Below are 26,761 nucleotides of genomic sequence, written 5' to 3' on the forward strand. Positions count from 1 at the left end.
GATGGCATGAAGGAGAAAAGGGCACATCTGAGCGTCCACGCGAAGCAGATGGCCGTTGCCATGGACACGCGGTGGATTGCACAAGAAAAAGGGCAGCGCGAAACCCTCCCACTCAGCGCCTGACACACGGCATGCTCCCGTGGGCGTGCCGGTCCTCGCTCCCGCACCGCGTATGTATGGGGAGCGAGTGGCCCAGCCCTCCGTTACGAGCAGCGAATCTCTTGAAGCGCAACCCTTGCTGCCCCCGGTTGCTGCGACTGTCGCCAAAAGGATGTGATGACGCTGCGGGCGCCCGTCGCAATCCCCCATGTCCCCCATCCGACGACGTGCAGCGAACAGCAGCAGCAAGCAAGCAGCCATGCGCCATGCGCCCGGCCCAAAACATCCAAAAGGGCGTCCTTTGTCTTTCCATTGCATTCGCCACCACCACCACCACCACCACCACCACCAACAGCCCCCCCTTTGTGCGATGGATTGGCCATTGGCTGTGACTTGGGTGCTGCTGCCACACCGGCAACAATCCCACAAGGCAAGCCTACCACCACCGCCGTATGCACACAATCAATCAATCCCCTTGGACCACACAAACCCTCGCCGCCCGCCGCTGTACCCGAGCGTTGGGCATGTGCGGTTGCAGCTGTTTCCCATGTGTCTTCAAAGCCTCTTTCGTGCTGCCCTTGTTGCTGCTGCGTCTCGTCTCACTGCGCGCGTCCACCGCTGGCTTGCTTGCCTGGCTTTGCCTCCAGCCTGCTTGCTTTCTTGTTGCGGCTGGGAGCTGTGGCCTTGTGCCATCTTCTCGTCTGCCCTGCCCGCCTCGCCTTGCACCTTGCAATTCTCCGTCTGTCAGGTCGTGTGTGTGTGTGTGTGTGCATGTGTGTCTGTCAGACACCCACCCGGCAGCACTCCCTAGATAATCTCGATCCTTCCTTACATGCCCATGTCTTCTCCGCGGCTGCTGCGCAAACAGGCGGCGACGGCGGCGGCGGCGGTGGTGACCATGCTCTTTTTCTTCTCATTCTCGTCCCGCGTTTTCGCGTCCTTCTCTTTTGCCGCGTTCCCCGGTGGTGCATGCAGTCCATTCGTCTTCTAGCGTGCCTGTCCACCATCACCGACGACGGGGCCTGTGAAACGGCCACCGTGACGGCCGCCGCCCATACATGACCCTCAATGCCGCTGGCCTTCCGTCGGCCGGTTGGTGGGTTACAAGCCGTCGAGCTGGCTGGCCGTGTAAGTCTCTTCACCGCTACTGCTGCTTTTCTCGTTGTGCATGTTTTGGAGGGGGTGAAAGCGCAGCACGCTCCCGACGCGCTTCGTGTCGACGGGTTTGATCGCGCGTTTGCGGCTTCAGGCTCCTAGACAGACCTCTCCGTCGAGCATCTGGGCTCGGAACACGCCGATGGCCTTTCCGCTGGCCGCAAAGACTTGGGTCATGAGGCGGCGGCGGCGAGCAGCGTCCGACGGGCCTTTCAGACACGGTCAAGCAAGGTAAGGGAGGGCCTTGGGATTGATCGACGCATTCACCCCCAAGGTGTTGGTGTTTCAAATCTGTTGGATCGTTAGCTCGCTCGTGACTAGCTGGGTTCTGTCGGTGTGCTTCTCCAAACCTCGACGCTCGACACCTGGGAGCTCAGGATCAACATGAGACCGACGGCGAGAAATGCAACGCGCGATGCGACAAGACTTGCACAGACACCAGACACGTCTCGCGAGCAGAGGGAAAAGAAGGGAGAAGAGAATGCCCTGAGACGCGCTATCGAAGATTGCTCTTGTCCATGCTTCCAAAAAATGCTCTCTAAGAGGTTGAACCGTTGGAACCATCGCCCGATCTCCGTGTGTTTCTATCGCCCCTGTTTTGCCTTGTTAACTACCGACATAGACACAGTCTATGCAAGAACAACTCCTGGTGCCACCGACGAAGAATGCGTTTGCCTGCCGGGAAAGATCCAAATTGCGCCAAAACTCCACCAACCTGCTTAATCGATCCACATTTTCCAGAGGTCACAACGACGCCACTCCTCACCGCTTCGTTTTGGGGACTCTGATGACCACCTTTTCACCGTCTTCCTGGAGTTCCCACCCGACCCCGTTCTTCTTCACGAGCTCCTCCCAAGATCGTCCAGTGCACTTTTCGATAAAGCTTCTGTCAGCAGTAAAGTAGCTTCTGCCCATGCACTTGAGGGCGTGGATTCTGATGTCCTCCTCTTTGAATTCCATGATTCGCTTCTGGTAGCCTTCAACCCTTTTGGACAGCCGCCAGAAAGTGACCCAGTCGTCCATCACCAAAGCCTTGAGTAGACTGTCGACTCTTCCCGTCGGATCGTGGTACCCGTACTCGACCTTGCTCTTTTTCCTGAACGCCGTGGCCAAATCCCCTTGCCGGCATGCAACGTCAAGGATGTGTAGTCCGGCGAACTCGTTGAACTCGGAAGTCGTCATGGGCGTGTTCTCATGTATGTTTTGGAGCAAATAGAGCAAAGCCGGGAGATATGATTCCCAAGCTCTGCTCAATATGGAAGCATGTATTATGAAGATGTAGGCCCGCTGGGCAAAGCGATCTACGCGATGCGAAGCTACAATGGCCTCTCGGAGCTTGCGCATGGCAGACAGAACCATTTCAAGTTCTATACTCGAGTTCCGGTTGGCTATCGAACGTGCCGACAGAGTCTGCGACGGATCATGCTTAGTCGATGGGTTCATGCCTGGCATGACCGAAATAGGCGCGCTCTTCGACGTGTTCAACGAAGGCCGCACGTTTTTCGGCACACTCATGTTCGCAGATTTGGAGGGGGCGGTGGATACTTTTTGCGCAGTTGGTCCAGCTGCTGGAGCCGCGGCTTCGCTTGCCAGGTGCAGCGCCTCAAACTGCTGCGCCAGCTTGTCTGCGCCGCCGGCTCCAGCGCAAAACTTCATATAACGTTCAACAATCTTGTTGTAGTAGCTCTCCTGGGCGCGAAAGTCGTTCAGCCTGGGCCGCTGTTAGCATCCCACCGGGACTGCAACGACCGGGGGTGCTGGGCGCGCCTTGTCTCTCCTTTGGACGGCAAGCCATAGGCCTCGAGAGGATCCGATGGGGCTGACTTGAGCCTGCTCCATTGCATCGAGGGACCTCGCCGTCCAGTGGGCCGTTGTTGGGAGGTCATTCGGATCGACAAAGGCGTGTTGGTGGCGCGGAGTGAGGTTGAGGTGGTGGTTTGGGTACGTCCGTATCGATGGCGTACATGGCTCGACGTCACCGGAGCGAGTCATGCGCAGGCTAAGGGTCTTTGGGGTCGTGTCATGGCTTCCTTTCCAGGCAGGCATTCAACGACTTCGGCTTCTCGAATCTGTTGAATCGGACCATCGGCCGGTGGGCCAAAGCAGGAGGAGGGACTTTAGGTGGGTTCGTCTTTGACAGCTCCATCTTTCAACTTTCACGACCTGCTCGTCTCAACTCCTACACAATGGACGCTGTCAAAAACGTCGCCCGCGCGACAGCAGACGCGGAGCAACACCTCGAATCGCGTCTTACCGTGCTCTGGCACGAGATTCAGCCATGGCAGCAGGATAATCACTACATCCGCAGCGGCTATCGCCCAATGTCGAATTCATACTTTGGTTCAATCAAGAGTCTTCTCTACATCCACAACGAGACTGTCAATGTGTACACCCACTTGCTCGGCGCCATCGCTGCAGCAATTGGGAGTTTTCTCCTTTACTCGGCTCTCAAGCCTCGGTATGAAGCGGCAAATCAAGAGGACATCCTGATGTTTGGATGCTTCTTCGTCGGTGCTGCCTTATGCCTGGGTATGAGCGCTACCTATCACCTTTTGAGCAATCACTCTCCCCGCGTAGCAAGAATGGGCAACAAACTCGATTACTTGGGAATCGTCTGCTTGATCTGGGGCAGCTTCATCCCAAGCGTCTACTATGGTCTACTCGAGCATCCGAGCCATGTCAAGTTTTACTGGATCATGGTGAGCAACAGCGCCATTCCTGCCTCTCGAAGATGAAAGCAAGGCGCTGAATCAGCAACAGATCACCACCAACAGTCTGGTCTGCGCCATTGCGGCAGTTTCTGAGAAATTCCGGACGCCTACGTTCCGACCCATCCGGGCTGCCATGTTCGTCGGTCTCGGACTCTCAGCGATATTTCCAGTCGTTGGCGGGCTCAGACTCTATGGGATCCAGAAGCTCCGTGAAAGGATTGCACTCGACTGGCTCGTATTGCACGGGCTCCTCTACATCGCCGGTGCGGGAATCTATGCTGTATGCTTCACCTCCACTCTCACAAGATGTCCACTCATGATGACTCCCTACTAGGCTCGAGTCCCTGAAAGGCTGTCGCCTGGCAAGTTCGACATTTGGGGTAGCTCTCACCAGATATTCCACGTCCTGGTCCTGTGTGCTGCGGCCACTCACTTGATCGGCCTCTTGAAGGCATTCGATTTCCAGCACAGTCAACCATATGTCTTGCATGACCGGCTTGAACTCCTTGGCCCAAAGTGGTTTTGAGATTTGAGGAGGATCCTTTCAAAAGATGAGCCCGCCGCGCAGAATCACGGACGCTTTGCGGATGCAGTGAAGCGATGTCTGGGGTTGAAAGCGTCCGTTCTCTCCAAATCCCTTGGCATTTCATCGACGACCTTGGCTCGAAATCGCCTGGCACGGATACCAGATGCAAACGCAATGTGCTCTTGGGAGATGAGGCGCAAAGGTACGTTGTTGTGGTCTAGAGTTATACGAGAGGAACATGCGTAGAATCACTACTACAGATAGAATGAACAAAAGCCCGAGATCGCAAACTCCGAGGCCTCGAATCAGTCCTGGTGCTTTTAATAGCGAGATATGACGGCCTCTTCAGGACCGGTTGCTCGTGCACCCCTGGTAGCCCTGTCGTATCGCGGACCACCGACGAAACCGCAGCAACACGATGTACGATGTGTTGTTGACGTCTGACCCTAGGTCTTTTCTCCGTCTTGCTGGTTGCCATATGGGATTCGTGGTGCCTATGGAGGTGTTGTACTGACCCCCTGAAGTAAAGATTGTCCGGCCAAAGGCCGCATGCGCGACATGATTGACACCTATGGAGGCAGCCTTATTCTGCCCAGTCCAAGGCCCAGACTTGACTGTTGGCACGGGAGGAGCCGCCAGGTTTGCAAACGTCGCTCATCGGCTCGCGTCACGGTGGAGAAGGTGGCGCCCCGGTGAGCGGCGGTGCCGACAGCCACACCATCGGCCATGCGCCGGCGTCAGTGCCTGGTCAGGGCACCTCCGGCGCTCGTGTCTCCTTTGTCTCGCAACTCCTTTTCCACCCTTTTCCAACGCATGCATTCGCCTTTTACGAGATTGGTCCCCGTTTTTCCCAGCAGGGCCCCCTGCTTGCTTGCAGTCGACAGCCGCCGTTGACCATGGCTCGACCAGCTTCTATTTATTCAAAAGCCATGGAGCTGTCTCCCCAGGCCTCCACGCCTTCCAGCCCACCGTCGTTTGCTCCATCATCCTACTACAGTCCTTCTTTTTTATAGTAATCCACGGTCTTTACATTAATACCATCACTCAACATGAAGTCCGTTCAGGCTGCCACTCTCCTTGCGGGAGCCCTCCCATTGGCTGCCGCCGCCACCAACCCGAGCGGTTTCAACATGGCCGCGCAGAAGCCTGATGGAAGCTGCAAGACCCAGGCCGATTGGGCATGGAACTTCAAGAACATGAAGTCTCTTGGCGACTTCACCGACGTCCGCGTTTACGCCGCCAGCGACTGCAACACTCTCCAGCTTGCCGTGCCCGCGGCAATTGCACAGGGCATCAAGCTCCTGGTTGGCATTTGGACCGAGGACGAGGCTCACTTCCAGGCCGAGAAAGATGCCCTCGAGGCGGCCATGACGGCCCACGGCATTGACTGGATGTCCGGTATCTCGGTGGGCTCCGAGGATCTCTACAGGGGTGACACCACTGCGGAGGTCCTTGCCCAGAAGGTGTACGATGTTCGGGGAATGGTGAGCCAGGACAAGTACGGCGGCTCCAACATCAAGATCGGTCACGTGGACACCTACAACGCCTGGAATGCCTCTGCTGCGGCGCTATTCAAGGCCGTCGACTTTGTCGGCATGGACGCCTACCCCTACTGGCAGAGCGTCGACGTCTCCAAGGGCAAGGCCACCTTCCAGGCCGCTCTCGACGAGACGCAAAACTTCATCAACACCTACAACTCGGACGCCAAGCTCTGGATCACCGAGACCGGCTGGCCCACTGCCGGCCCCGACTACGGCGACAGCAAGGCCAGCGTCGCCAACGGCAAGACCTTCTGGGACGATGTCTTCTGCGGCATCACCCCCGACTACCCCACCTGGTGGTACATCAACCGCGACTACTACGTCGCTCCGGCTTCCCAGGCTTTCGGCGTCCTCGACGAGAACTTCAACCCTCTCTTCGACCTCTCCTGCTCCGCTTAAATCATCTTCAGTCGTCGTTGCAAGGAGTTTGGGGAGTCAGGGGGGGGAGATATACCAAGGCACACACATAGACTCGAGCTTTCAATAGAGACTATAATCAATAATGGACGACGACACGGACTTGCATTATAGCTGTACCAATAGACTCCTTTCGTGCCCAGAGCTTTTGCTTGATTTTGATAATGGAATAGATCAGTGATCTCCTTGTCTGTTTGAGCTTGCTGGTTGATTGTCTAGAAGCTCCTGGATCTGCATGATCTGTTGCGTGTGCCCCTGTTGAACAGACAAGACTGATGACCTGATCTTTTGGTTGTAACACTGGCAGCATGAAGTGTTCTCGGGACTGGAGTGAAGATGCGGTTTTCATGCCTCGAGATCTTCCAGTCCAAAAAGTCAAATGCCCAGCGTTTTGAGGCTTCTTTGTCTTCCATGATCAACATTCCAGATCCACAACTCCGGGAGCACGGATGGCACAATGGCCAAAAGGGATGCGGTCCAAAAAGGACAAAAGATGAAGCAACGACCCGGGATTGAACCGGGGACCTCGGGATAGATGCTGTGACTGCAATCCTGCGCTCTGCCGCTGAGCTATCGCTGCTGCTGACGGTCGTTCTTATTGAACTGAAATCGACACCTGCAAATACAGTGTATGTACCGCTTCTTGCACAAGCCCTTTGTTTCACAATTCAGAGAACATCTCTCAATCTTCCAAATTCTGCTCCCACTCCAGCAGACGAATATGAAAGAGGAAACTGAGGCTGAGAAACATTGATCCAGAGCAAAATGGCGGGGTGTGGGGATCATGGTCGAAAGTGGCTGAACTGTGTAACTCATGCGGAGACGAAGAAATGCCGACGCTTATCACAATCCTGAAAGCCAGACGCAGGAACAAAATCCAGGACAGAAGAGGAGCGTACGAGATCAACAAAAGACAGGCCGTGAGTGGTGGCTAAAAATACCTGGTCATTAAAATCGATGGGGAACTGCAAGGCCGCAGCCCCTACAATGCGCACGCCGTGGTGTCGCAAGGGTGGAAAGGAGAAGGGAAAGTTTTTGAAAGGTCTGGGAAATTCGGTCGAGGACGGAGAACCAAGGGAGAACGGTTGCTTTTGAGAATTTTCTTGAGTCTTTACCTGGAAGTAGGGACCAATTCTCGAGCAAGAAGAGACCTTGGCGTGGAGTTGGTGGCGTGGAGGTCCCGTTGTGCCGTGGTCGTTAGGCTTGAAGGTGGCGGTGCACATTGGCGCGGACCCAACGCAGGACGTGACGTATGCAGGCTGAGGCGAAGATTGCGCTGAGCTGGGGATGCAGCATTTTTTGAAGAGAAGAGACCAACAGAGGGGAGAGAAGACGAGCAGTTGTTGTCGATGAAGAGGTTGACAATAATCTGAGTGGAATCAAGGTAGAGGCTTAGTCAGGCAAATGCTCGTTACCTTTGGTTGTCCATCCACCGATGCGAGGCCTCCGGCTCGACGCAAGGTCAATCCATGAATTGATTGCGACAGCCGCCCTTCACTCTTCCCTTCACTCCTCCACCTGATGACTACCTGTCTCGCTTCGTCAGAGTTGCCTCTACGCAACAACTCCTTCGATCCTCACTAACGCTAGCTCCTGGCTCCCCAAAACCCGACTCTGACCTCCGCCCATGCTCCCTCCCGACAATGACTGCGACGATTGTGTCCCGGACTACATGCGCCGTTCAATGTCGACCATCGTCTTTTCCTGTCTGCCCTTCCTGGCTACCTTCGTAATCGTCGCCATCGCCGTCCAGCACCGCATCTTTCCTCTGCTCTCCCGCGCCCCACATTCCAAGCTCCAACATGAAGCGTTGGGATCACCAACCTCCCAGGTGACCTTCCGCGACCCGCTACGGAAGAGGTGGTCGAAACTTGCTCTCCCCTGCGTCCCGAGACTTGCTGGCCTAGTCTTCTCGTCAAATATTGCCCTCAGCGCGGTGCTGGTGGAGCTGCTGCTTTGCGAAATCTCGGGCTCCGTCAACCCTGTCGCTCGTGGTGTCGCTCTTCGAGTAACACTTACGCTCCTCCTGCTCCTCCTCATTGTCGTCACGCCTGCTCTGGAGATCCATTCCGTTATAGCAGCCGGAGGATGGAAGTTCACCGACTCGGCAAAGAGCAAGATACGGATTGCCTGGCTTTTGGAAGGCATTGGACTGGCTCTATGGCTGTTGGGATTCTGGGCTGTTGGAGAAATCCTCCTCGGGAGCTACTTGCACGAAAAGAGCTATACGGACAAACACAGTTTCAGCGAGGGTTGTCTCGAACGGATTGGTGTGATTGGAGTCAGTCTGATGGCTAGTCTCGCCGGATTTGCCGCGATTTCCTCGCTCTGGCAAAATTTTGGCATCAGGACTCGACCCGTAAGTGCTCCCGGATCTATGAGATCATGAAGTCTGGAGCAATATGCTAACTCGCCATTTAGGTGACCGAGGCGGATATTGCTCGTAAACATGCCGGTCTTGACGCAACCCACGACATGCTGCAAGCAAAGCAGAGCCGTCTGCGGGCTGTCCAACGCCGACTTTCTGAGAACCCACCAGAAGGCTTCATGTCACGAGTGATTGGATCGATCCGGGGCAGCGCCGAGCAGCAAGAAAGGCAGGGTCTTGAGATGGAAGTGTCCGGACTGCAAGCCATGGCTGCTTCGTTGTCAACTTCCCTGCTGGCACTGCAGAACCGTCGACAAGCGCAGCTTCGCTCGAAAACACCAATCGGACGCCTCTTGAACTTCTTCTCCTACAGCTTTTCCATTTACTGCCTCTACCGTATCGGCGCCACGACTTTGACGACCTTCCATCGATTCTCTTCCCCGACCACGACGTTTTCGAACAGCGATCCTGTCAACAACATCCTCGCTCTGCTCGCCAAGCACTGGGACCCTTCTCTGGATCGAGCGGCTTGGTCTCGTCAAATTTCTTTCCTTCTCTCCGGCGTCATGCTCCTGGCCTCCTTCAACAGCGTCGTCCAGACGTTTTTGATATTCAGTCGTCTCGCGCCCACTGTTTTGCAACACGCCCAGTCCAACATTGCGCTCATCATCTCTCAAATCAGCGCAACGTATGTTATCAGCTCGGCGCTGTTGTTGAGGAGTAACCTGCCGCCAGAGTATCGAGGTGTCATCAGCGAGGCACTTGGAGCTCCTCTTGAACCCCATTTCGTCGAAAAGTGGTTCGAAGGATGGTTTCTGGCTGCGGTAATAATATCCTGCCTGGTGATATGGCTTGGCAGAAAGGTCGGCGTGGGCGAGTGGGGAGAAGATGACGATTTTGCAGAGTCAGATGTTGAAATGGGCAAAATGAACTAACGGGGCTTTGGGTCTGAGTTAAAATTACTGTTCTTGCCGGGTCTTTGTTGGCCAGATGAGAACCAAAGGAGGCGTTATTTTGGTGTTCAGGAATTACTAGATTTAGAGTCTGTTTGGGCGGCGAGGGAGCTTCAGAGGACTCTAGACTCGAGTCCTCATCACAGCGGGCGAGAATGATTGCTACTTAATATTTAGTGTCTTGGTCAAAAGGAGCTCATGGCAATTGAGGACCAAATCAATACATGAACATATCCAATTTTGGTGAGCAAACAGCATGGCGTCAAGGTGCCGACCTCTTATGGCGTTTCATTGGAGCCTAGCTGTCTGTTGATTTAGTCCTGTGAGTTGCTCTACATCATCTTGCAGGATTTACAGAGACACAACGGACATCAATTCTATCATTCAATGGTGACTGAAAAGTGTTGAAGCGTGATTCTCTCAAGTCTTGCTGGAGGTGCACCACGATCACACGGCATGGAATGAGAGAACTGCTGTGAGTGATAGATAAGAGCCGAATGGCGTCGTCTCATTCTTTGGAAGTTCCGGGACTTATTGAGGGACTAGACTCCTCATGTATTGCATCCTTTCCAGAATCACCTTCCTTCTCCTCCTCTGCTTTCTCGTTTTCGTCCGTAAGCGATTCACTCTTCCTTGGTAAAGATTCTGATTCGGCGGGAGAGTCCATCGGTGGAATCATCGGGACGCCGCCGTCTTCGTCTTCGTCATCTTCGCTAGCCTCACTGTCAACTGGAGTGTCTAAGTTGCGCAGTTCGGGGCTTTTCAGAACCGGTCCAATGTCTCTTGTGTCATCGGGAGAGTTCTCGCCGCTGACCAGTCCGCTGGTGATGCTATCTGGGGTCTTTGGTGGAGCGTCTTCGTCTGGGGGTGGAACGAAGCCAACGGCTTTCGCCACTGCTGCCGCCTCATCCTCATTCCCTGCCTGTTGGATCTCGTCGAGCATGAGGCTGTGCCTGTGGTCGGTGTCCAAAAGATGTCCTCCGGCGGCTCCACTTTTGTCAAGAAGATCTCGGTAGCCTGTACGGGAGGGATCTTGTAGGCGTTTGCGTTTCGTCTTGGCTCTCTTGCTTGTCGGACGAACAACGATCACCGGGACAGGAGAATGTTGCAAACAATATTTGGACACAGATCCAGGAAGAAGTCCTTGAAAGCCGCCTAAGCTTCGACCCCGAGTGCCAACGATTAGTATTGCGGGTTCGTGAAGATTGATCTGTCACCATTAGATTCGCGCTTGGAACATGTAAGGCGCGAGACGAACCATTTCATCAATGACCTTGTTGACTTTGCCAACCGAGAACTCAAGGACCAGATTGATAGCCTTGTTCTCAGTGTTTTTTGCCTGAATACGCTCCATCAACTTCTCTGCTTCTGCACGATATTGGCCATGGTCGAGACTGCTCTCGCCAGCGACCTTGTCGTCCTTTTCGACGACCCTCAAGCAAACAATCTCATCGCCGTCGTCTACCAGCTCATCAATGAGCCATTCGAGTGCGTATTCCGAATAGTCATTTGAGTCTAGTCCGCAGAGAAAGGTTCGCGAGCGCTTGGTGTATTCGTAGTCTTTGTGCTTCCGGATCAGGGTGAACGAGTTTTCTTCGATGAAATCGGCCGGTCTGTCAAAAGTGTCGAACGAGACCCGCGGCTGAAATACACTATTAAACCTGTTAGTGTTGTCTCTCGCCTCACAGTTCCGGCTTGAGCCAGGATACGCGATGCGCTGTTTTGTTGACTTTGGCCAGTGCATGGTAAATCCAAAGCCCCAGTTCTGATCGAAGGCGCCTTTCAGGCAGTGAGACTTACGGTGGTGGAGGAGGAGACGAAAGACGACGTCCTGGCTTGACCTTGGGACTGCCGCTCCGCTTTGGTAATCCATTGTTTGCTAGGAATTGTATGGATGGTCGGCGAATGTCGTGTGCTTCCTGGGCCTTTACGGCTTCGAGTTGACTGGGCTTTGCACTTTGCGCCGCAGGGGCAGCTGCGTGATCGACTGGAGAAGATGGCGACGGCGATCTATCGTCAGGTTGGCCTGGCGTAGGATGCGGCATGTCGACAGCTTGGATTGCAAATAATGGTCGAGCACTTGCGGATAGCGCGAGCTTCGGCGACTGGTGGTGCCAAAAAAAGAGGAGAGTGGACTGCAAGAGGGGACAACGTGCTGCCACGCATAGAACGAGCGGGACTAGCTAGTGCAATGCACACAGGCTCGTCCAGACCTGGTCAAGTTGAGTGATTGCGCGGCGGGACAGAGCGAGAGCGGCCGCGGTGATCGGTGCGACAGTGCGTGGTCGAGTCGTGTGGAGTACGTGAGGGCTTCGCAGTAGTGGATGGGATGGAGTGAGCGGAGAAGTGGTTGGAGGAGTTCGGTTTACCCCAAGAAGCGGGCGGCAGCGGGCATGGAGAGGCTTGGCCGCAGCAGCCAGGTGATGCAACCACCGTTCGCTGCCGCTGCCGCGGGGACCACCCATCCATGAACATGGGAGCCAAGTCGCCCCGCATCATCTTTCCGTCCGCGCCCAAAAGATATTGTTACATAGCTACCAACGCCTCTCACTACACAGCATCGCCCGGACAAGTCAGGCTTTGTTCACGATCGATCACTTGGAGCCTTGTTAGACCAATCAGAACCCATTTCCGATTTCTATCCTCTACTTGTATGGCTCTATCAAGTCTTCAATCCCAAACGCACACGCCCTTTATGCCTCGAGAGTCTTCAGTTCGCCCTCCTTGACCTTTCCAGCCGAAACCAGACGCTTGGCCTCTTCGGCGTAGATCTGCTTGATCTCTCCAGCGTCCTTCTTTCCGTTCAGCTTACCGACCATGGTAGCCAGCTCTTCGTTGTCCAGCTTGGTGATGAGCACGTCAGTCTCATTGAGAACCGCGTCGATCTGGGACGCCGGGGCATCCCCGCTGGCGTGGAAGTAGTTGGCATCCTTGACGGCGCTTCTGATGACGCGCTTGTTCTTCTTCGCAGCGTTCTTCGCAGCCTCCTTGGCCTTCTTGCCTGCTTCTTTCTCAAGCTTGGCCGCTGCCTCCTTCTCGGCCTGCTGGCGAGCTTCCTCCTCCTTCTTCTTCTGAGCCTCCTCGGCCTGGCGCTTGGCCTCGGCCTCCCTCTCGAAACGCTTCTTGTTCCTCTGTGCGTGCTCTTGTTGGCGGAACTTCTTGATGCGCTCGTCGGTTGCAAGGCATTCGTCGACGAGGTGCCTCAGGCGGGTAGTGTCCTCGGTCTTCTTCTTCTTGCGGGCGTTGAGGTTCTTCTTTTCAATGTGGCGCTTCTGATCACGGCTCTCGGTGTCGTCGGGCACATCCTCGTCCTGGTACTCAAACGACCTCCAGCTGTCGATGTTGTACCAGAAGTTGTAAAAGGTCTCGACTTCCTCCTTGGTGCTGTTCTCGTCGCCCAGCTTGGGGACGGGCTGGACCTTGGAGAAACGACCCTCAGATTCAAAGACTCTGCCCCAGAGCTTGTAGAAGTTGCCCTTCTGGGCCTCCTTCTTGGTAGGCGGCTCGACGTCGGCACCCTCGTCGACCGAGTCAAACTGGCGACGCTTGACGGGGTCGAGCAGAACCTCGGTGGCTTTCTGGATGCACTTGAAGAAGTTGTCGTCTTGGGCTTTGCCGGCAGCGGCCTTCTTGTCAGGGTGGTGGCGGAGGACCTTCTTGCGGTGGGCGCGCTTGATCTGCTCCTCGGTCGCCCTCCAGCGGTACTTGGTGATGCCGAGCACAGCGTAGTGATCTTGGTTCTGTGGTCAAGTCAGGACATGGTGGGGGATTTGGGTTGCATGCACAAAGGCTTACCTTCCAGTCCTTGGCGTCGCGCTGGAACATGACCGGGTCTTCAGGCTCAGAGATGTCGCCGTCATCTTCCTCCTCTACCTTGGTGGCAGCCTTCTCAGCCTGGATGCGGTCGTCCTCGGAAAAGGTGCGCTTGTGACGCTTTCTGCGGGCATGGGCGAGGAAGTGAGGGCCAACGGGCTCGACATTGCGCTGGGTGGGAGCAGCAAGAGTGCCAACGGCCTTGAAGTCCTTGTCGGCAGCCCAACCTGCGGGCAGGATGGGGAGCGGGAGGTTGATTTGAACGGCCGCCATGACGAACAGGTGTGTTGGAAGGTTGACAGTTGGAGACGTGAGGATGTACGGGAATAATGTTTTTCTGCCCTGACCTGCCGTGTGGTCCGTGCCCGTGCCCGGGACCGAGGGCCCGACAGGGCCGCCAAGACGGGGCCGAGCTGGGACTGGGATCCTCGACGTGGAATGGCAATGCGGTTCCACATCTGCGCGGCTCTCCCTCTACCTCAACGGAATGCGCCCATCACTGGCCCTTGGTCTCCCCTCGTAGGCTTTTCTCCCTAATATTCCAGGAAAACCATGTTTCAGGTACGTTTCCTCTTCCTTCTTCTGTCCTTCCACTTTCCCAACTTCGCATCCACCTACTGCGCATCATGCTGAGTGCTGCGCAGCGTCTCAAAGGCGCTATAGATTCTCGCATCGCCGAGGAACAGGCGCGCCAACGCCAGGTTGCGGAGCAGTCTCGATCACAGACTCCAGGGCGATCAGATTCCCTTCGCCGCTCCAACTCCCGCGCTCTTTCGCCCAGCAGGCGCCCTGCCCGACCTCGCACCCCCGACATTGGAGACAAACCTCAAGCCAAAGGTCCAGATCCAGCCGAATTCGACCCGGAGTTTGTTGTCGGCGAAGATGACTTGAGCCGAAGTACAACGCCAAAGCCCGCCGATGACAAGGACGGAACTGCCCAGGCAGCAGCACCTACAGAAAATGGCAATGTTTCCAAGGGCGAACAAGACGAATCTCAGCCCACACAAGATTCCAGCGATGCTGCGCCTCCAGCAGAATTACCAATGGAGACTCGTATGCGGTTACGCAAGCTAGAAAAGCTGGAGCCAAAATACTCTGGTGCGGTTCCATATGAAGAGGATGTAGATTTGTGCTAATTCAAGCAGAGCTACTACGCTCCTACAGAATTGCCCATGCTCGCGTTACAGCCATTGAGCCTTTTGAGGCTGCACTTAGAGAGCATACACCTTTGACGTCAGTCAATGATCCCGGCGCGCTTATAGAGTACCTGGACCAAATCAAACTGAAGGGCGATATGGTCATGGATGAGCTCAAAAGGTTATCTGCGGAACGAGACTCCTTGAAACAGAATCTTGACGCTGCGGAAAAACGCGCGACAGAAGCCCAGGAAGAACTCAAGACGCTTCGCTCGGAAAAGGATACAGCGCAAATCTCGGAACCACCTGCCGCCAAAGCCAACACTGGTGCCAAGGATGGAGAAAGCCAGGGTCACAAAGAGGGCAAAGACACCTCGGAGGAATCTGAGGAGTTCTTTTCGTATGACAGCGAGCTTCCTCGTATACAGAAGGAATTGCAAGAAAGAGAAGAGCAGGTTACCGCTCTTGAGAACGAAAATCAATCCCTGAAAAAGGAGCTCTCATCAGCCAAAGAGTCAGCGGAACAGCTTGTGCAGAATTTGGAGACCTCTACCCGCGATATGCAATCCCTCCGAGATACCAAAGAGCGCTTCGAAAGGGAATCCACTGAACAAACCAAGTCTCTTGAGAATCAAGTCAACGAGCTGAAGACGAACCTCGAACGCGCTCAAGCAGAGCTAGAGAAGGCAGAGAAGGCCCGAGAGTCTCACGAAACTTCAAATGCTGATTTCAAGTCTCGAATCGATGCTGCAAACAAGGAGCTCGAGGAACTGCGCAAGGCTTCACCCAAGCAATCTGAGGACGATTCGGAAGTCAGGCGCCTGAAAGAGCAGGTGGAGGCGCTTGAGGGCGAACTTTCTGAGCTGCGCAAATCCCAGTCTGAGGCAAAGGCTCGATCTGACACTTTGAATAGTCTGGTAGACACATTGAAGACACAGCTTAAGCAAGCCGAGGACGAAAAGTCCCGCCTTTCAAAGGTTCCTCACACCAAGGACTCCCCGGCGGCCAAGATGGACGAGCCCGCCCCTGCGGCAGCCAGTACAGGTGCCGCGAAGAAGAAGAACAACAAAAAGAAAAAGAAGGGAGGTAAAGGTGGTGCTGGTGCAGGGAGCACGCAAACACCAGAGAGATCTGGTACACCGGCGCCGTCCGAAGCTACACTCGTTGCTCCAGCTGAAGAAAAACCCGAGGCTGGAGATGACATTGAGACATCTCTCAGGGCATCTTTGGAGGAAACTCGCAACAACCTGGTACAAAGAGAGGAAGAGGTGGCGCGGCTGTCCAGCAAACTCAAGGACCAAGAGGCTCTCCAGGAGGAATTGGACGAGTTGAGACACGAACTCATCGAAGTAGGCCAGGGCCACGTTCAGGCAAAGGAGAGGTTGAAGGAGCTGCAGGCCGACAAGTCATCCCTGCAGGAGACGGTTGAAAAGCTGGAGAAGGAGATTGCAGAGCTGAAAACAAGCCAAGTCTCGAACATGACGTCAGAAAAGGAAAGGCAAGCTCTGGCAGGGGATTTCGAAAAGTTGAAGAGCAGAGCAGACTCATTGGAGACCGACCTCAGCGCGGCACAGCACTTGGCCGCCCAAAGATTCAAAGATCTTTCGGAATTAAGAGAGGTCCTGCAGAAGGCGCAGCCAGAGCTCAACTCACTGCGCAAGGAAGTGGCCGAACTGAGATCTACAAAGGAAGAGCTTGGAAGCAAGACCAACGAAGTGCGCAAGCTCGAGGCGAGAGAGCGGGAGTTGCGGTCTGACATTGCGACGTACAAGTCGGAAATTTCGGCCAAGGACAGTGAGGTCAAGAGTCTTTCGGAGAAGCTCAAGCAGGAGCAAAGCAAGAACATGGCATTGGATCAGACGTGCAGCAAAACGCAGAGGGACCTGGAGAGAACAGAGGGCGAGCGAGCTGAGGCTGTTGAGGCCAGGGAACGGCAAGCTAGGGACTTGTCCAAGGTCCGAGAAGAGCTCAAGATTTCGCAGGCAAACGCCAAGGACCTCGAGCAGCAGGTGGAGAAGGTCAATCGCGAAGTGTCAAGATTGCGCGAGGAGATACAGCTGAAGAGCGCCCAGTACGCAAGCGCCCAGAGTCTGATGAACAGCATGCAAGACCAAACGCAAGAGATTGGGACACAGATGAAAGAGGTGCGGGAACGATGCGAGAGCCTTGAGGAGGAGCTGGCAGATGCACACAGGCTCCTCGGCGAACGCAGTCGCGAGGGAGAGACTATGAGGCGGCTCTTGGCCGATGTCGAGGGCCGAGCTGAAGCGCGGATCAAGGAGATGCGGGAACGCATGGATCTAGCCATCGAAGAAAGAGATCGAGCAGAGGACCAAGCCAACACAATCGGCCGACGACGCGCACGAGAACTGGAGGATTTGAAGCAGAGGTTGCGTGAAGCGGAGAAGTCACTGGGCCGGGTGCAGGAGGAGAAGGACAGTCTGGTGACGCAAGAAAGGGAAGTGAGGAAGCAAAAGGAGGAGTTGGAGCGCAAGGCAGCGCACTCTGGGGAGGAGGTTGCAGAAGTCAGGTCGGCGATGAACCAACTGCGGGATGCTCTTGACGAAGGTGAAAAGCAGATGAGGGAGTTGGAGAAGGAGAAGATGGAGCTTCGACGGTCATTGGAAGAAGCACAAGCGCGGCTGGAGAAGTTGCAGAAGTCGAGCAAGGTAAGAAGAACAGCCAGGTGGTCATTTTCGAACATGGCTAACCTGGAACAACAACAGTCTCTAGCTGAGGAACTTCGCGGCGCGCAAGCCAAGGCCAAGTCACCGTCGCAGTCAGGGGAGCAGTCGTCGCGGTCGTCAATCGAATCAGCAGCGCGTGGACGAGTGTCGTCGCCAATGATGGGCAAAGGACGGTCGCCTTCGATTGCGACGGAAAATGGCATGGACATGGTGTACTTGAAGAATGTGCTGCTGCAGTTTTTGGAGCAGAAGGACAAGAAACACCAGATGCAGCTGGTGCCGGTGTTGGGGATGCTGCTCAACTTTGACCGCAAGGACGAGCAGAAGTGGATGTCGGTGATTACGGCGCGGTAGATTAGTAGCAGTAGCAGTTGGTGATGCCAAAAGTTTTGAAACAAACAAAAAGGCGGCGAGTGACAGACGGGGGTGTCTTGCCCAGCCAGCGAGCGTCAGTGTGGGGTGAGGTGGGCGATGGGGTGGATGTTGATGTCATGGCGCCGCGGGTCCTAGATCCTGGATGGACCTAACATGAACCTACTGAGGTGCCTCTGCGCCTGACAGCTTGTCTTGAACCGCTTCCACGGCTGCAGTGTACTCTTGGTACATTCCGCTTCAATTGCGTCTGTCCTTCTCCCGCTTCTCCTCATCGTCGCTCTGCTGGCCCTGTGCCGCTTCCTTGCCCGCCACCACTCTCGTCGACATTTCTCCGCAACACCATCATCGCGGTCGCATCCGCATTTTTCTGCTCGACATCCTCAATCAAAAGAACTTCCAGAATCTCCTGCTGGCGTGGCGCTACCGCTGCGGACTGGTCGTCGTTCGTGCCTGCGCACACGCCGACCCTCGCCCGCGCTCCGATCACCCACTCGCCAATCATCTCCAGGCACAGGCCTAAGCCTGACGCCCACCACCCAAGGCCTTCTCCGCCAACAATCCCACTCCAAGGCGCCGCAACCATCACCACCTCCTCCTCTTCCGCCGCCCATTCTCCACCGTTACACCACCACCCGAGTCCTCTCTGCCTCCCTCGCGCGCCTTCAGCCCCTGCCGTCTGCCAGCGCGCCCATCCTCGACCGCGCCCGAGCTGTTCCATGACCCTCGCCCGACTTGCCTCTACCGCCTCCCGCTCGTCGGTCGCACCCTCCACGCCCACATCGTAACGTCACTGCCCCCCACCCCCCTCTTCCGCCCCTCCTTTGATGAGTCCACCCCCTGCCGATATGAACGGCACCGACATCAAGAAAGCCGCCATCAACAAGGCCAAGGCCGTTGCTCAGGCCGCCAACGGCAACGGAGGAAAGAAGCGGAGGAAGGGAACCGACCTCAAGCCCATCATTACTTCGGAGCAGCAGGCCAAGGACGGCAGTCCTGCGAGCTCCAACAACAGCTTCCAGTACAAGTTTGTCTCACTGCCTGTATTCCGTCCAACTGAACATTCGCGCTGACATGTCCGCCTCCAGCGTTCAAAACACCGCTTCGCCCTTGTCCCACCAAAAAGTTTCCTACACTTCTCAGCTCAGTCGCTCGCCATCTTCCTCATCTTCCTCCGACGGCGACCCGGCTGAGAACACCGCCGACGAGGAAGACTCTGAAGATTACTGCAAGGGAGGCTACCACCCTGTCCAAATTGGCGAGCAGTACAACAATGGCAAATACACCGTTGTGCGCAAACTCGGTTGGGGCCATTTTTCGACAGTGTGGTTGTCGCGGGACAATGCTACCGGCAAGCATGTGGCATTGAAGGTTGTGCGCTCGGCTGCCCATTACACTGAGACTGCTTTGGATGAGATCAAGCTGCTTAACAGGGTGGTTGAAGCCAATAAGGACCACCCTGGTCGGAAACATGTTGTTAGCCTTCTCGACTCATTCAACCACAAGGGGCCTAACGGTGTGCACGTCTGCATGGTTTTCGAGGTGCTGGGCGAAAATCTCTTGGGTCTCATCAAAAAGTGGAACCATCGGGGCATCCCTATGCCGCTCGTCAAGCAAATAACGAAGCAAGTCTTGCTCGGCCTGGACTACCTTCATCGCGAATGCGGCATCATCCACACGGACCTCAAGCCCGAAAACGTACTTATTGAGATTGGCGACGTGGAGCAAATTGTCAAGACATATGTAAACGAAGAATCAAAGAAGAAGGAAGAAAAGGACGACAACAGAAATGGACGTCGGAGAAGAAGGACGCTCATCACCGGCAGTCAGCCTCTGCCGAGTCCGCTCAATGCCAGTTTTAGCCAGTCTGACTTGCAATCATTCCCCGGGAGCACTGCAAGCTTGAACAAGATCGTCAACGAGGGTTCGGGTAGGGTTCTCCCTTGCTTCAGAGGGCGATTGACCCTGAATATGAAGACATTCTAACGAGTTGTACTCCAGGTTCCTCCTCATCCCCTCCCTCGTCGGGTCTGTCGATGTTGGAGACGCTTGGGGTGAAAAGTGCGGGTGGCGAGGAAGATGCGCAGAAGCAACGAGAGAAGTCCGCGTAAGAACCTCTGCTTGCACATATTCTTGACTGCGCACTAACTCTGGCAGCGAATTGTTGACCAAGGAGGTCTCCGGGATCAGCCTCGACAAATCGAGCAAGCATTCGAATGAGACATTGAAGGATGATGCAGGCTTCGAGACCATCTCAGTCAAGATTGCAGACCTTGGGAATGCCTGTTGGGTTGGCCACCACTTCACAAATGATATTCAGACCCGGCAATACCGTTCGCCCGAAGTCATCCTCGGAGCGAAATGGGGCGCCAGCACTGATGTGTGGAGTATGGCGGCAATGGTAAGCTTGTTTTCAGAGGGCACACAAAGACACAAGAACTAAAAGCTTCTAGGTCTTCGAGTTGATCACGGGCGACTACCTCTTCGACCCTCAATCGGGTACCAAGTACGGCAAGGATGACGATCACATTGCGCAAATCATTGAGCTCCTGGGCACTTTTCCCAAGTCTCTCTGCTCGTCTGGCAAGTGGTCTCAGGAAATCTTCAATCGCCGTGGCGAGCTTCGCAACATTCACCGCTTGCGACACTGGGCGCTGCCCGACGTGCTCCGGGAGAAGTACCATTTCAGCGTAGAGGAGTCAAAGAAGATTTCAGACTTTCTGCTGCCGATGTTGGAGCTTATGCCCGCGGAGCGCGCCAACGCGGGTGGCATGAGCAACCACTGCTTCTTGGATGACACAAAGGGCATGGATGATATCAAGCTCGATATCCCTGTGGGCAGCAAGGGGGATGGCATAGAGGGATGGGCGTGCGAAGTAAAGAAGCAGCGGTAGAAGGGAGGGATTTGAGCGTGCTTTGAAACGTCTCTCTTGCGTTCCTTATCATGAATTAGAGGAGCAAACTCGGTGTCCACGGCTTGGGGTTTGCCATGATATGCTTACTTTTTCTCTCCCTCGCTTGTTTTGCCATTCTGTGAGAAGAAAAAGTGATGACAGAAACGCTTGAATTTCGTTCTGGGCACTTCATCTGTCTTTGATATGTGTTTCGATATGTGTCAGGGGAGGGCATTTAGGGGTAAAGGGGAATTTTAATCGATCCTTCTCAGAAAGCAAAATGTATAGCCTATGTTGCCCCCCTTTTCTGGCATGGGGTTCTCACTATTCTTCTGACATGGGATCCTCTAACTCAGCAATTCCCTGCTAGTATTCCACGATCGTCACATTACCGCTGCACCTTGCCCGCCTTCTATTGCTAGTGCCCTGTTGCCTTGAATATTAGATTTCTAAAACCCCTTCCCCTTAAATAATTACTAGCGCCCGGCGCGTCCTCTTTTTAACTATATTGATTTATTTATTTATTTAATTTAACATCCCTCTTAAGTTAATAACTATAAGAGACAGGGATAGGTATCCTAGTAGTCTAGAGCTATATATAGGATAGTGCCTCTTAGGTTTAAACTATAGTAGACTATTATACTAGTTTATAGCATTCCCTTTTTATATTTGTTTTCAATGATTATGGTTAGACATTTCGGGCCAAGCCCTTATAGGAAAATTACCTAATTGGTAATATAAGTAGAAATAAGTAAATATTAAGTAAGTGTGTATCTTAAAGCAAAATAGAGGTATTTTGTAGATAGGGGAGCTAAATATAGGAAAATTATAGGAAGCCTTAATCTTATAGCAAGAGCTATAAAATTTATGGGTTAACCTATAAACTTTCCTATCTCCTTAACCCTTCTACTAGGTATCTTCTTAGTCTATATACCACTATTTAGTAGCTATTTTTATATTTTTAATAAAGGCTAGTATAGCCTTTATATTTTCCTGATTTTTAAAGAGGTTTTTAATACTTAATAAGGGAATATCCCTTCTAAGTAATTTTCTCTCTTCCCTATATTCCTTATATGATAGTAGGAGGTATATAGGTGTTTCTTTAGGATATCTACACCTATATGTACTATTATTTGGCTTTTTAGTATATAATAGGTAGGCTTTAAAGTAACTATATCCTATTTTTAGCTGAAAGAAAGCTGAGGCTATAGAGCTTTATATATCTATAGGAATTAAAAGCTTATAGCTAGGTTTAGTCTTGAAAACACTATAATAGGAGGAGGAGCTATTATTAGACTTAGCCTTAGCCTTATCTATAATATCCTACTACTCCTTAGTAATAGTATTTTTAATATCTATACCTATAAGTACTAGGGTCTTTAGATAACTCCCTGGTTTTTTCTTTATAGCCTTCTTAGCTAAGGAATTAGCTAATTTGTTACTATATATACCTATATAGTTTAGGACCCATACTAATACTATAGAGGTACCTTTAGAAGCTACTATTTTAGCAGCTTCTATAGCCCTAATTTGCCATAATTATCTAGGTTTATTAGAAGGATTAACTATCCTATATACAGCTAACTAGTTGTTAGAATATATATAGTATTTATAGTTTTTTTCTATATTTTTACTAGTATATTTAAATACCTTAGTAATCCCTTCTAGTTCTCCATTATATACTAGGTTAGATTTCCCTATATTTAGGGATTCTAACCTACTGTTTAAAAGATTACTAGGTAGGACTACTAAGCCTATACCTATACCTTTACCCATAGGTAAACTAGAGGTATTAGTATAGATATAAGTAGTCTTCTAGTTTTTTCTCTAGCTATTAAGGTTAAGGTGCTCTAATAGAGCCTCTTCCTTATTGAGAGAGCTAATTCTATAAGAGAATAGGATATCCCTAGCCTAGGGTAGAAAGTAATAGTATTTTATAGGTTTAAGATGTTATCCTGTCTTTATATTTATACTTTTACTTATAAACTTAATCTAGGTAGGTCTCCTTAGCTTATTCTCTATAGAATTAATTCTACTTAATTCTCTTGGAATAGGGTGGGTAGGTGGGAGTTTTAAGGCTCTAAAAGTATACTTTTAAACTATAGCTAATAGATATGCCTTAGTAGGTAGGATTCTAGCTTCTATTTCTATAGCTCTTATAGGACTAGTCTTAAAAACCCCTAGAATCTTCTATAAAGCTAGATTCTATATATATTATAGTAGTTTAATAAGACTATCTATATTTTTAGCCTTATACTATAATTAGCAGCTATAATCCATTATACTTATAATACAAGTTATGTATAATTGCCTTATAGCATGTGGATTAAGGCCTAAATTAATAGTAGTAAGTCTATTAAGCCTAAATAAGGTTGATCTAGCCTTTAATACCAATATATTAACGTGTTGTTTATAATTTAGCTTATTATTAAAGTAGATCCCTAGCCAGCGGACGGTTTCCTTAGGCTTTATAGTACTATTATCTAGAAGCATAATAGAACTATTTTTAGCCTTATTCCAGCTAGTAAAGTGTACTAATCCAGTCTTAGAGCGGTCAAATTCTATACCCTTGATAGCACTAAGCTTATATAACTACTTAGTTTCTCTTTCTAGTATTTTAAGGTTTTTCCTTATACTAGTAGATAATATAGTAAGACTAATATTATCTATATATAAAAGAAACTTAACTACCTAAGATAGGAATAATTCTAAGATATATATTAGAAAAAGTATAGGTAATATAGGACTTCCCTATAGGATCCCTGTCTCTATATCCCTAAATTCTTCTAATTATCTATTAAATAATAGTCTTAATAGCCTATTATTTAAGAAGCTAGAGACCTAGCTAATAAGGGATAGTAGTAGTCCCTTTTTCTTTAATAATAGTAAGAGTTGATTTTTGACAATATAGTTAAAAGCTCCTTTAATATCTAAAAATAGTATAGAGGTAATCCTATTAGATAGTTTATTCTCTTCTACTATATTAGATAATAATAGAGTAGTATCTATAGCTAACTGTTTTAATCTACCTCCTATTTAACTAGGGTCTATTATTTATTTATTTATTTATTCATTTAGTTTAACGTCCCTCTTGAGTCAACGACTATAAGAGACAGGGATAGCTATCCCAGTAGTCTAGAGCTATATATAGGATAGTGCCTAGTAGGTTTGAACCATAGTAGGCTGTTATACTAATTTATAGCAATCCCTTTTTGTGTTTGTTTTCAATGATTGTGGTTGGACATTTCGGGCCAAGTAGATAAGTAGTTTTAGCTAGATAGCTTAATCTCTTTACTATAATTCTTTTATTTATTTTTCCAAGGTAGTTTAGTAAGGAAATTACCCTATAAGACCTAGGACTAGTATAGTCTAGCTTATTAGGTTTTCTTAAAACTACACCTATAGCTTATCTCTATACTTTAGGGTAATAGCTACTATTAAATAGTAAACTATATACCTTATAAAAGGTACTAGGGCAGGCCTTATAGGCAGCTATAATAATATCTTAATTTATAGTATCTAGCCTAGGTGTCTTCCCTTTTATTTATATAGAACAAGCTATTTCTAGCTCCTTATAGTCTAACTTAGGCCACTTCTAGCTATTATTAGAGGTATAATCCTCCCATATAATAGGTGGAGCAGTAGGGGGCTTAGGAAATAGTGTATCCCTAAAAGTATAGTATTTTTCGTTAAAGGAATTAGCTAATTCCCCTGATATAGACTTAATACAAGGTATAAAGTCTACCTTACTATCCTTAGTATAGTCTATAGCCCTAAATATAGATTTTAAGTCTATATTTAAAAGGAACTGCTCCTAATATTCTTTTTTAGCTTTTTTAATAGCTAGAAAATACTTATTTTTAGTAGTTAAGTAGGCTCTTATACTAGTAGTATCTAAGTATAAGACTTAGGCTTTCTTTCTCTTATATTCTAACCTTAAATTAGTTAGGGAATTGTCCCACTAAGGCTTAGATATAAGCTTATTAGGTATCTTAGGTATACTATTATTTATAGAGGTAGTAATTAAATTACTAAGTTCCCTAGCTAATATATCAAGGTCTCTTATTACAAGAGGGTCTTAATTTAGTATATCTAAGGACCTAGTCCTTTATTCTAGGCTTAGTAGGTTATTAGAGTTTAGTATAGAACTATTCTCTACTAATTCTACTAGATTAGAGTTAAATTTAACCCAATCTGCCTTTTTAAGGTTATATCTTTATGTATAGGTAGGATTATCTACTAATAAGGAATTAGAATTATAGATTATAAAGAAAACACTATAATAGTTAGATCCTATATCCCTAAGAGTCTACTAATTATGTATTTTTTCTAGGATATTCCTAGTAGTAAAGGTTAGGTCTATTATAGACTCCCTAACTAGGTTAGGCCTATAAAAGGTCCCTTCACCTATAGTATTTACTAGGAATAGTCTATTAGCTTCTAACTATTCTACTAGCCTTGCTAAATAGGGTGATTCAGGGTTATAAGGGTCCCACTAAGGATGGTAGGAATTAAAGTCCCTAAGAATAATAGCTGGGGTGTCTATATTAATATTATATAGATACCTTTATATTATTTCTTAATTATTATCTTGACCTTTTTGGCTATATATATTATAGACTTGTAGTGGATAGTTTAAGCCTATTATATTAATAACTATTAGGTTGGGATCTTTAATAATATCCTCCCTAGGGTTAATTTCTAAGGGTAGGGATCGTCTCTTATAAATTATAACCCTAGGGTAAACTAGGGGGTTACTATAAACTGGGAGAATTAAACTATATAATAGATAATTAAAAGACCTTAAGTTTAGGTAATTTTGGGGTATTTCTTTACTATTAGTGATTAAATAAGGCTCTTATATAAATATAAGGTTAATATTTAACCTAATAGCTATTTCTAAGGTGCTTTTAGTAGCTAAGTAGCTCTTATTAATATTTATTTATAGTACCCTTAATTCCTTAATACTTATTAGGTGCTATTCTTTATTGCCAAGAATTTTAGATACCTTTTATAGCTTAATTAGTAGTTTTTACTATAATTAGTATATTTAGGCTCTATATAGCTACAGGTCTAACCTTTTAGGTAGCTACTAGTCCTATGGTAGTATTAGGGAGTAGGGTAGGACCCTATATATACCCTATAAGTAGCTTATCTCTTATACCTATTTTCTAGGTGTCTAAATTGCTAGTAGTTCTCACACCTATAAGTTTTAGGTATAAGGATAAGCTTTTTAGTGTGTAGGCCTAACCCTACTATATTAAGCTAGGTAGATAAGGCTTTTTTATAGTTAGCCTTATTAGAAAATAAGACTACTATTAATCTATAGGCCTAAGTAGCTCTCTTCTCTTAGGATATAAGCTAAAAGGGTCTCCTAATAGTAGTTAGGCTGTTATAGGTCTTAATTTCTTTATAGATTAGTAGTAGACCTTCCTCTATATTAAATTTAGTTATAGGAAGGCCATAGATTACTACTTTATACTAGGATTTATCCTTTAAAGCTTTTTAGATTAGGAGAAGATTTTCCTATATAGCTTAGTTAGCTAATAGGAAATCTGCATTAAATTAGTTAGTAGTAGTTAATATAATTAACTTCTTAGTATAGGACTTAGTTACTAGGGAGATAACTAGTTATTTATATCCCTTAGTAGAGAAAGTAGAATTAAATTTATCCCTTATTTCCCTAGGATTAAGGATTCTAAAAGTAGTTACCTAGAGTACTAGGACTAGTCTCCTATTAGGTGATTTTTTATGGGCTAAAAGGTCTTAGTTTAATGGACCTATAATTTTTAGTGCCTCTACTATATTTGCTATACTTTTTAATTTCTTAGCTACTAGTATAAATTCTTTTAATTTTTCTAGGTTTCCTAACTTAGCTATACTAACCTAAGTAGGTAGTGTAGTTAGATTAGTTATAGGAATTTTTCCTAAATTGTTTTAAATTTTTAAAATTTTTAAAGGTTGCTTTTTAGGTTTAAATCCCTTTATCTATAAAATATCTTTTTAGTTATTTTAGGAATTTCAGTTTTTAACCTTATTCCCTAGGGTTTTAACTATTTTTTTAATATCTAGGGCACTCCTAGATAGTA

At 49.7% G+C, this 26,761-nt stretch overlaps 9 protein-coding genes and 1 non-coding gene across 10 annotated transcripts; 5 read left to right on the top strand and 5 right to left on the bottom strand.

Moving 5' to 3' along the window:
- Positions 1 to 169: 169 nt before the first annotated feature.
- Positions 170 to 1,400, top strand: BKA78DRAFT_94954 (uncharacterized protein). Its single transcript, XM_066894029.1, has one exon. The coding sequence runs from the start codon at positions 277 to 279 to the stop codon at positions 1,159 to 1,161; it is 885 nt and encodes a 294-aa protein (XP_066746312.1). The 5' UTR covers positions 170 to 276; the 3' UTR covers positions 1,162 to 1,400.
- Positions 1,203 to 1,917, bottom strand: BKA78DRAFT_94891 (uncharacterized protein). Its single transcript, XM_066894028.1, has 2 exons — positions 1,605 to 1,917; positions 1,203 to 1,545 (listed from the first exon to the last, which is right to left on the bottom strand). The coding sequence occupies exons 1-2, from the start codon at positions 1,816 to 1,818 to the stop codon at positions 1,244 to 1,246; spliced, it is 516 nt and encodes a 171-aa protein (XP_066746313.1). The 5' UTR covers positions 1,819 to 1,917; the 3' UTR covers positions 1,203 to 1,243.
- BKA78DRAFT_94890 (uncharacterized protein) lies at positions 1,918 to 3,290 on the bottom strand. The gene is made up of 3 exons (XM_066894027.1): positions 3,022 to 3,290; positions 2,800 to 2,965; positions 1,918 to 2,664 (listed from the first exon to the last, which is right to left on the bottom strand). Exons 1-3 carry the CDS (start codon positions 3,138 to 3,140, stop codon positions 2,017 to 2,019), a joined length of 933 nt encoding a protein of 310 aa, XP_066746314.1. The 5' UTR covers positions 3,141 to 3,290; the 3' UTR covers positions 1,918 to 2,016.
- A 150-nt stretch (positions 3,291 to 3,440) lies between these two features.
- Positions 3,441 to 4,491, top strand: BKA78DRAFT_248127 (hemolysin-III related-domain-containing protein; the record flags this gene model as incomplete). Its single annotated transcript, XM_066884358.1, has 3 exons — positions 3,441 to 3,953; positions 4,015 to 4,245; positions 4,300 to 4,491. 3 exons carry the CDS (start codon positions 3,441 to 3,443, stop codon positions 4,489 to 4,491), a joined length of 936 nt encoding a protein of 311 aa, XP_066746315.1.
- Positions 4,492 to 5,540: 1,049 nt separating this feature from the next.
- Positions 5,541 to 6,431, top strand: BKA78DRAFT_293491 (glycoside hydrolase superfamily; the record flags this gene model as incomplete). Its single annotated transcript, XM_066886223.1, has 1 exon — positions 5,541 to 6,431. One exon carries the CDS (start codon positions 5,541 to 5,543, stop codon positions 6,429 to 6,431), a length of 891 nt encoding a protein of 296 aa, XP_066746316.1.
- A 515-nt stretch (positions 6,432 to 6,946) lies between these two features.
- BKA78DRAFT_t72 lies at positions 6,947 to 7,029 on the bottom strand. The gene has a single exon. It is a non-coding gene; the product is annotated as a tRNA-Cys (tRNA).
- A 1,104-nt stretch (positions 7,030 to 8,133) lies between these two features.
- BKA78DRAFT_293492 (Abscisic acid G-protein coupled receptor-domain-containing protein) lies at positions 8,134 to 9,752 on the top strand (the record flags this gene model as incomplete). The annotated part of the gene is made up of 2 exons (XM_066886224.1): positions 8,134 to 8,808; positions 8,871 to 9,752. The coding sequence occupies 2 exons, from the start codon at positions 8,134 to 8,136 to the stop codon at positions 9,750 to 9,752; spliced, it is 1,557 nt and encodes a 518-aa protein (XP_066746317.1).
- Positions 9,753 to 10,015: 263 nt separating this feature from the next.
- On the bottom strand, positions 10,016 to 11,901 carry BKA78DRAFT_94881 (uncharacterized protein). The gene is made up of 3 exons (XM_066894026.1): positions 11,571 to 11,901; positions 11,029 to 11,422; positions 10,016 to 10,980 (listed from the first exon to the last, which is right to left on the bottom strand). Exons 1-3 carry the CDS (start codon positions 11,813 to 11,815, stop codon positions 10,279 to 10,281), a joined length of 1,341 nt encoding a protein of 446 aa, XP_066746318.1. The 5' UTR covers positions 11,816 to 11,901; the 3' UTR covers positions 10,016 to 10,278.
- Positions 11,902 to 12,124: 223 nt separating this feature from the next.
- BKA78DRAFT_335649 (zuotin) lies at positions 12,125 to 14,005 on the bottom strand. Its single transcript, XM_066890224.1, has 2 exons — positions 13,566 to 14,005; positions 12,125 to 13,510 (listed from the first exon to the last, which is right to left on the bottom strand). Exons 1-2 carry the CDS (start codon positions 13,854 to 13,856, stop codon positions 12,464 to 12,466), a joined length of 1,338 nt encoding a protein of 445 aa, XP_066746319.1. The 5' UTR covers positions 13,857 to 14,005; the 3' UTR covers positions 12,125 to 12,463.
- A 4,621-nt stretch (positions 14,006 to 18,626) lies between these two features.
- Positions 18,627 to 20,672, top strand: BKA78DRAFT_248741 (kinase-like domain-containing protein; the record flags this gene model as incomplete). The annotated part of the gene is given in 5 exon segments (XM_066884418.1): positions 18,627 to 18,805; positions 18,867 to 19,713; positions 19,731 to 19,885; positions 19,936 to 20,179; positions 20,232 to 20,672. The coding sequence occupies 5 exon segments, from the start codon at positions 18,627 to 18,629 to the stop codon at positions 20,670 to 20,672; spliced, it is 1,866 nt and encodes a 621-aa protein (XP_066746320.1).
- Between the last annotated feature and the right edge of the window lie 6,089 nt (positions 20,673 to 26,761).

The sequence above is a fragment of the Phyllosticta capitalensis genome, assembly GCF_038381095.1.
Source record: "Phyllosticta capitalensis strain CBS 128856 chromosome Unknown BKA78scaffold_3, whole genome shotgun sequence".
NCBI lineage: Eukaryota > Fungi > Ascomycota > Dothideomycetes > Botryosphaeriales > Phyllostictaceae > Phyllosticta > Phyllosticta capitalensis.

Excerpts from the sequence above, each read along its gene's own strand:
- BKA78DRAFT_94954 (XM_066894029.1), top strand. The coding sequence starts at position 277 with ATGACGCTGCGGGCGCCCGTCGCAATCCCCCATGTCCCCCATCCGACG.
- BKA78DRAFT_94891 (XM_066894028.1), bottom strand. The coding sequence starts at position 1,818 with ATGGTTCCAACGGTTCAACCTCTTAGAGAGCATTTTTTGGAAGCATGG. Across the intron at positions 1,546-1,604 it reads CCCAGGTGTCGAGCGTCGAG|ATTTGAAACACCAACACCTT; the intron begins GTTTGGAGAAGC and ends ACGATCCAACAG.
- BKA78DRAFT_94890 (XM_066894027.1), bottom strand. The coding sequence starts at position 3,140 with ATGACCTCCCAACAACGGCCCACTGGACGGCGAGGTCCCTCGATGCAA. Across the intron at positions 2,966-3,021 it reads CCGTCCAAAGGAGAGACAAG|GCTGAACGACTTTCGCGCCC; the intron begins GCGCGCCCAGCA and ends ACAGCGGCCCAG. Across the intron at positions 2,665-2,799 it reads CTGGACCAACTGCGCAAAAA|ACTCTGTCGGCACGTTCGAT; the intron begins GTATCCACCGCC and ends GATCCGTCGCAG.
- BKA78DRAFT_94881 (XM_066894026.1), bottom strand. The coding sequence starts at position 11,815 with ATGCCGCATCCTACGCCAGGCCAACCTGACGATAGATCGCCGTCGCCA. Across the intron at positions 11,423-11,570 it reads TCGTCTCCTCCTCCACCACC|TGTATTTCAGCCGCGGGTCT; the intron begins GTAAGTCTCACT and ends CAGGTTTAATAG. Across the intron at positions 10,981-11,028 it reads ACAAGGTCATTGATGAAATG|ATCAATCTTCACGAACCCGC; the intron begins GTTCGTCTCGCG and ends TAATGGTGACAG.
- BKA78DRAFT_335649 (XM_066890224.1), bottom strand. The coding sequence starts at position 13,856 with ATGGCGGCCGTTCAAATCAACCTCCCGCTCCCCATCCTGCCCGCAGGT. Across the intron at positions 13,511-13,565 it reads GCGACGCCAAGGACTGGAAG|AACCAAGATCACTACGCTGT; the intron begins GTAAGCCTTTGT and ends ACTTGACCACAG.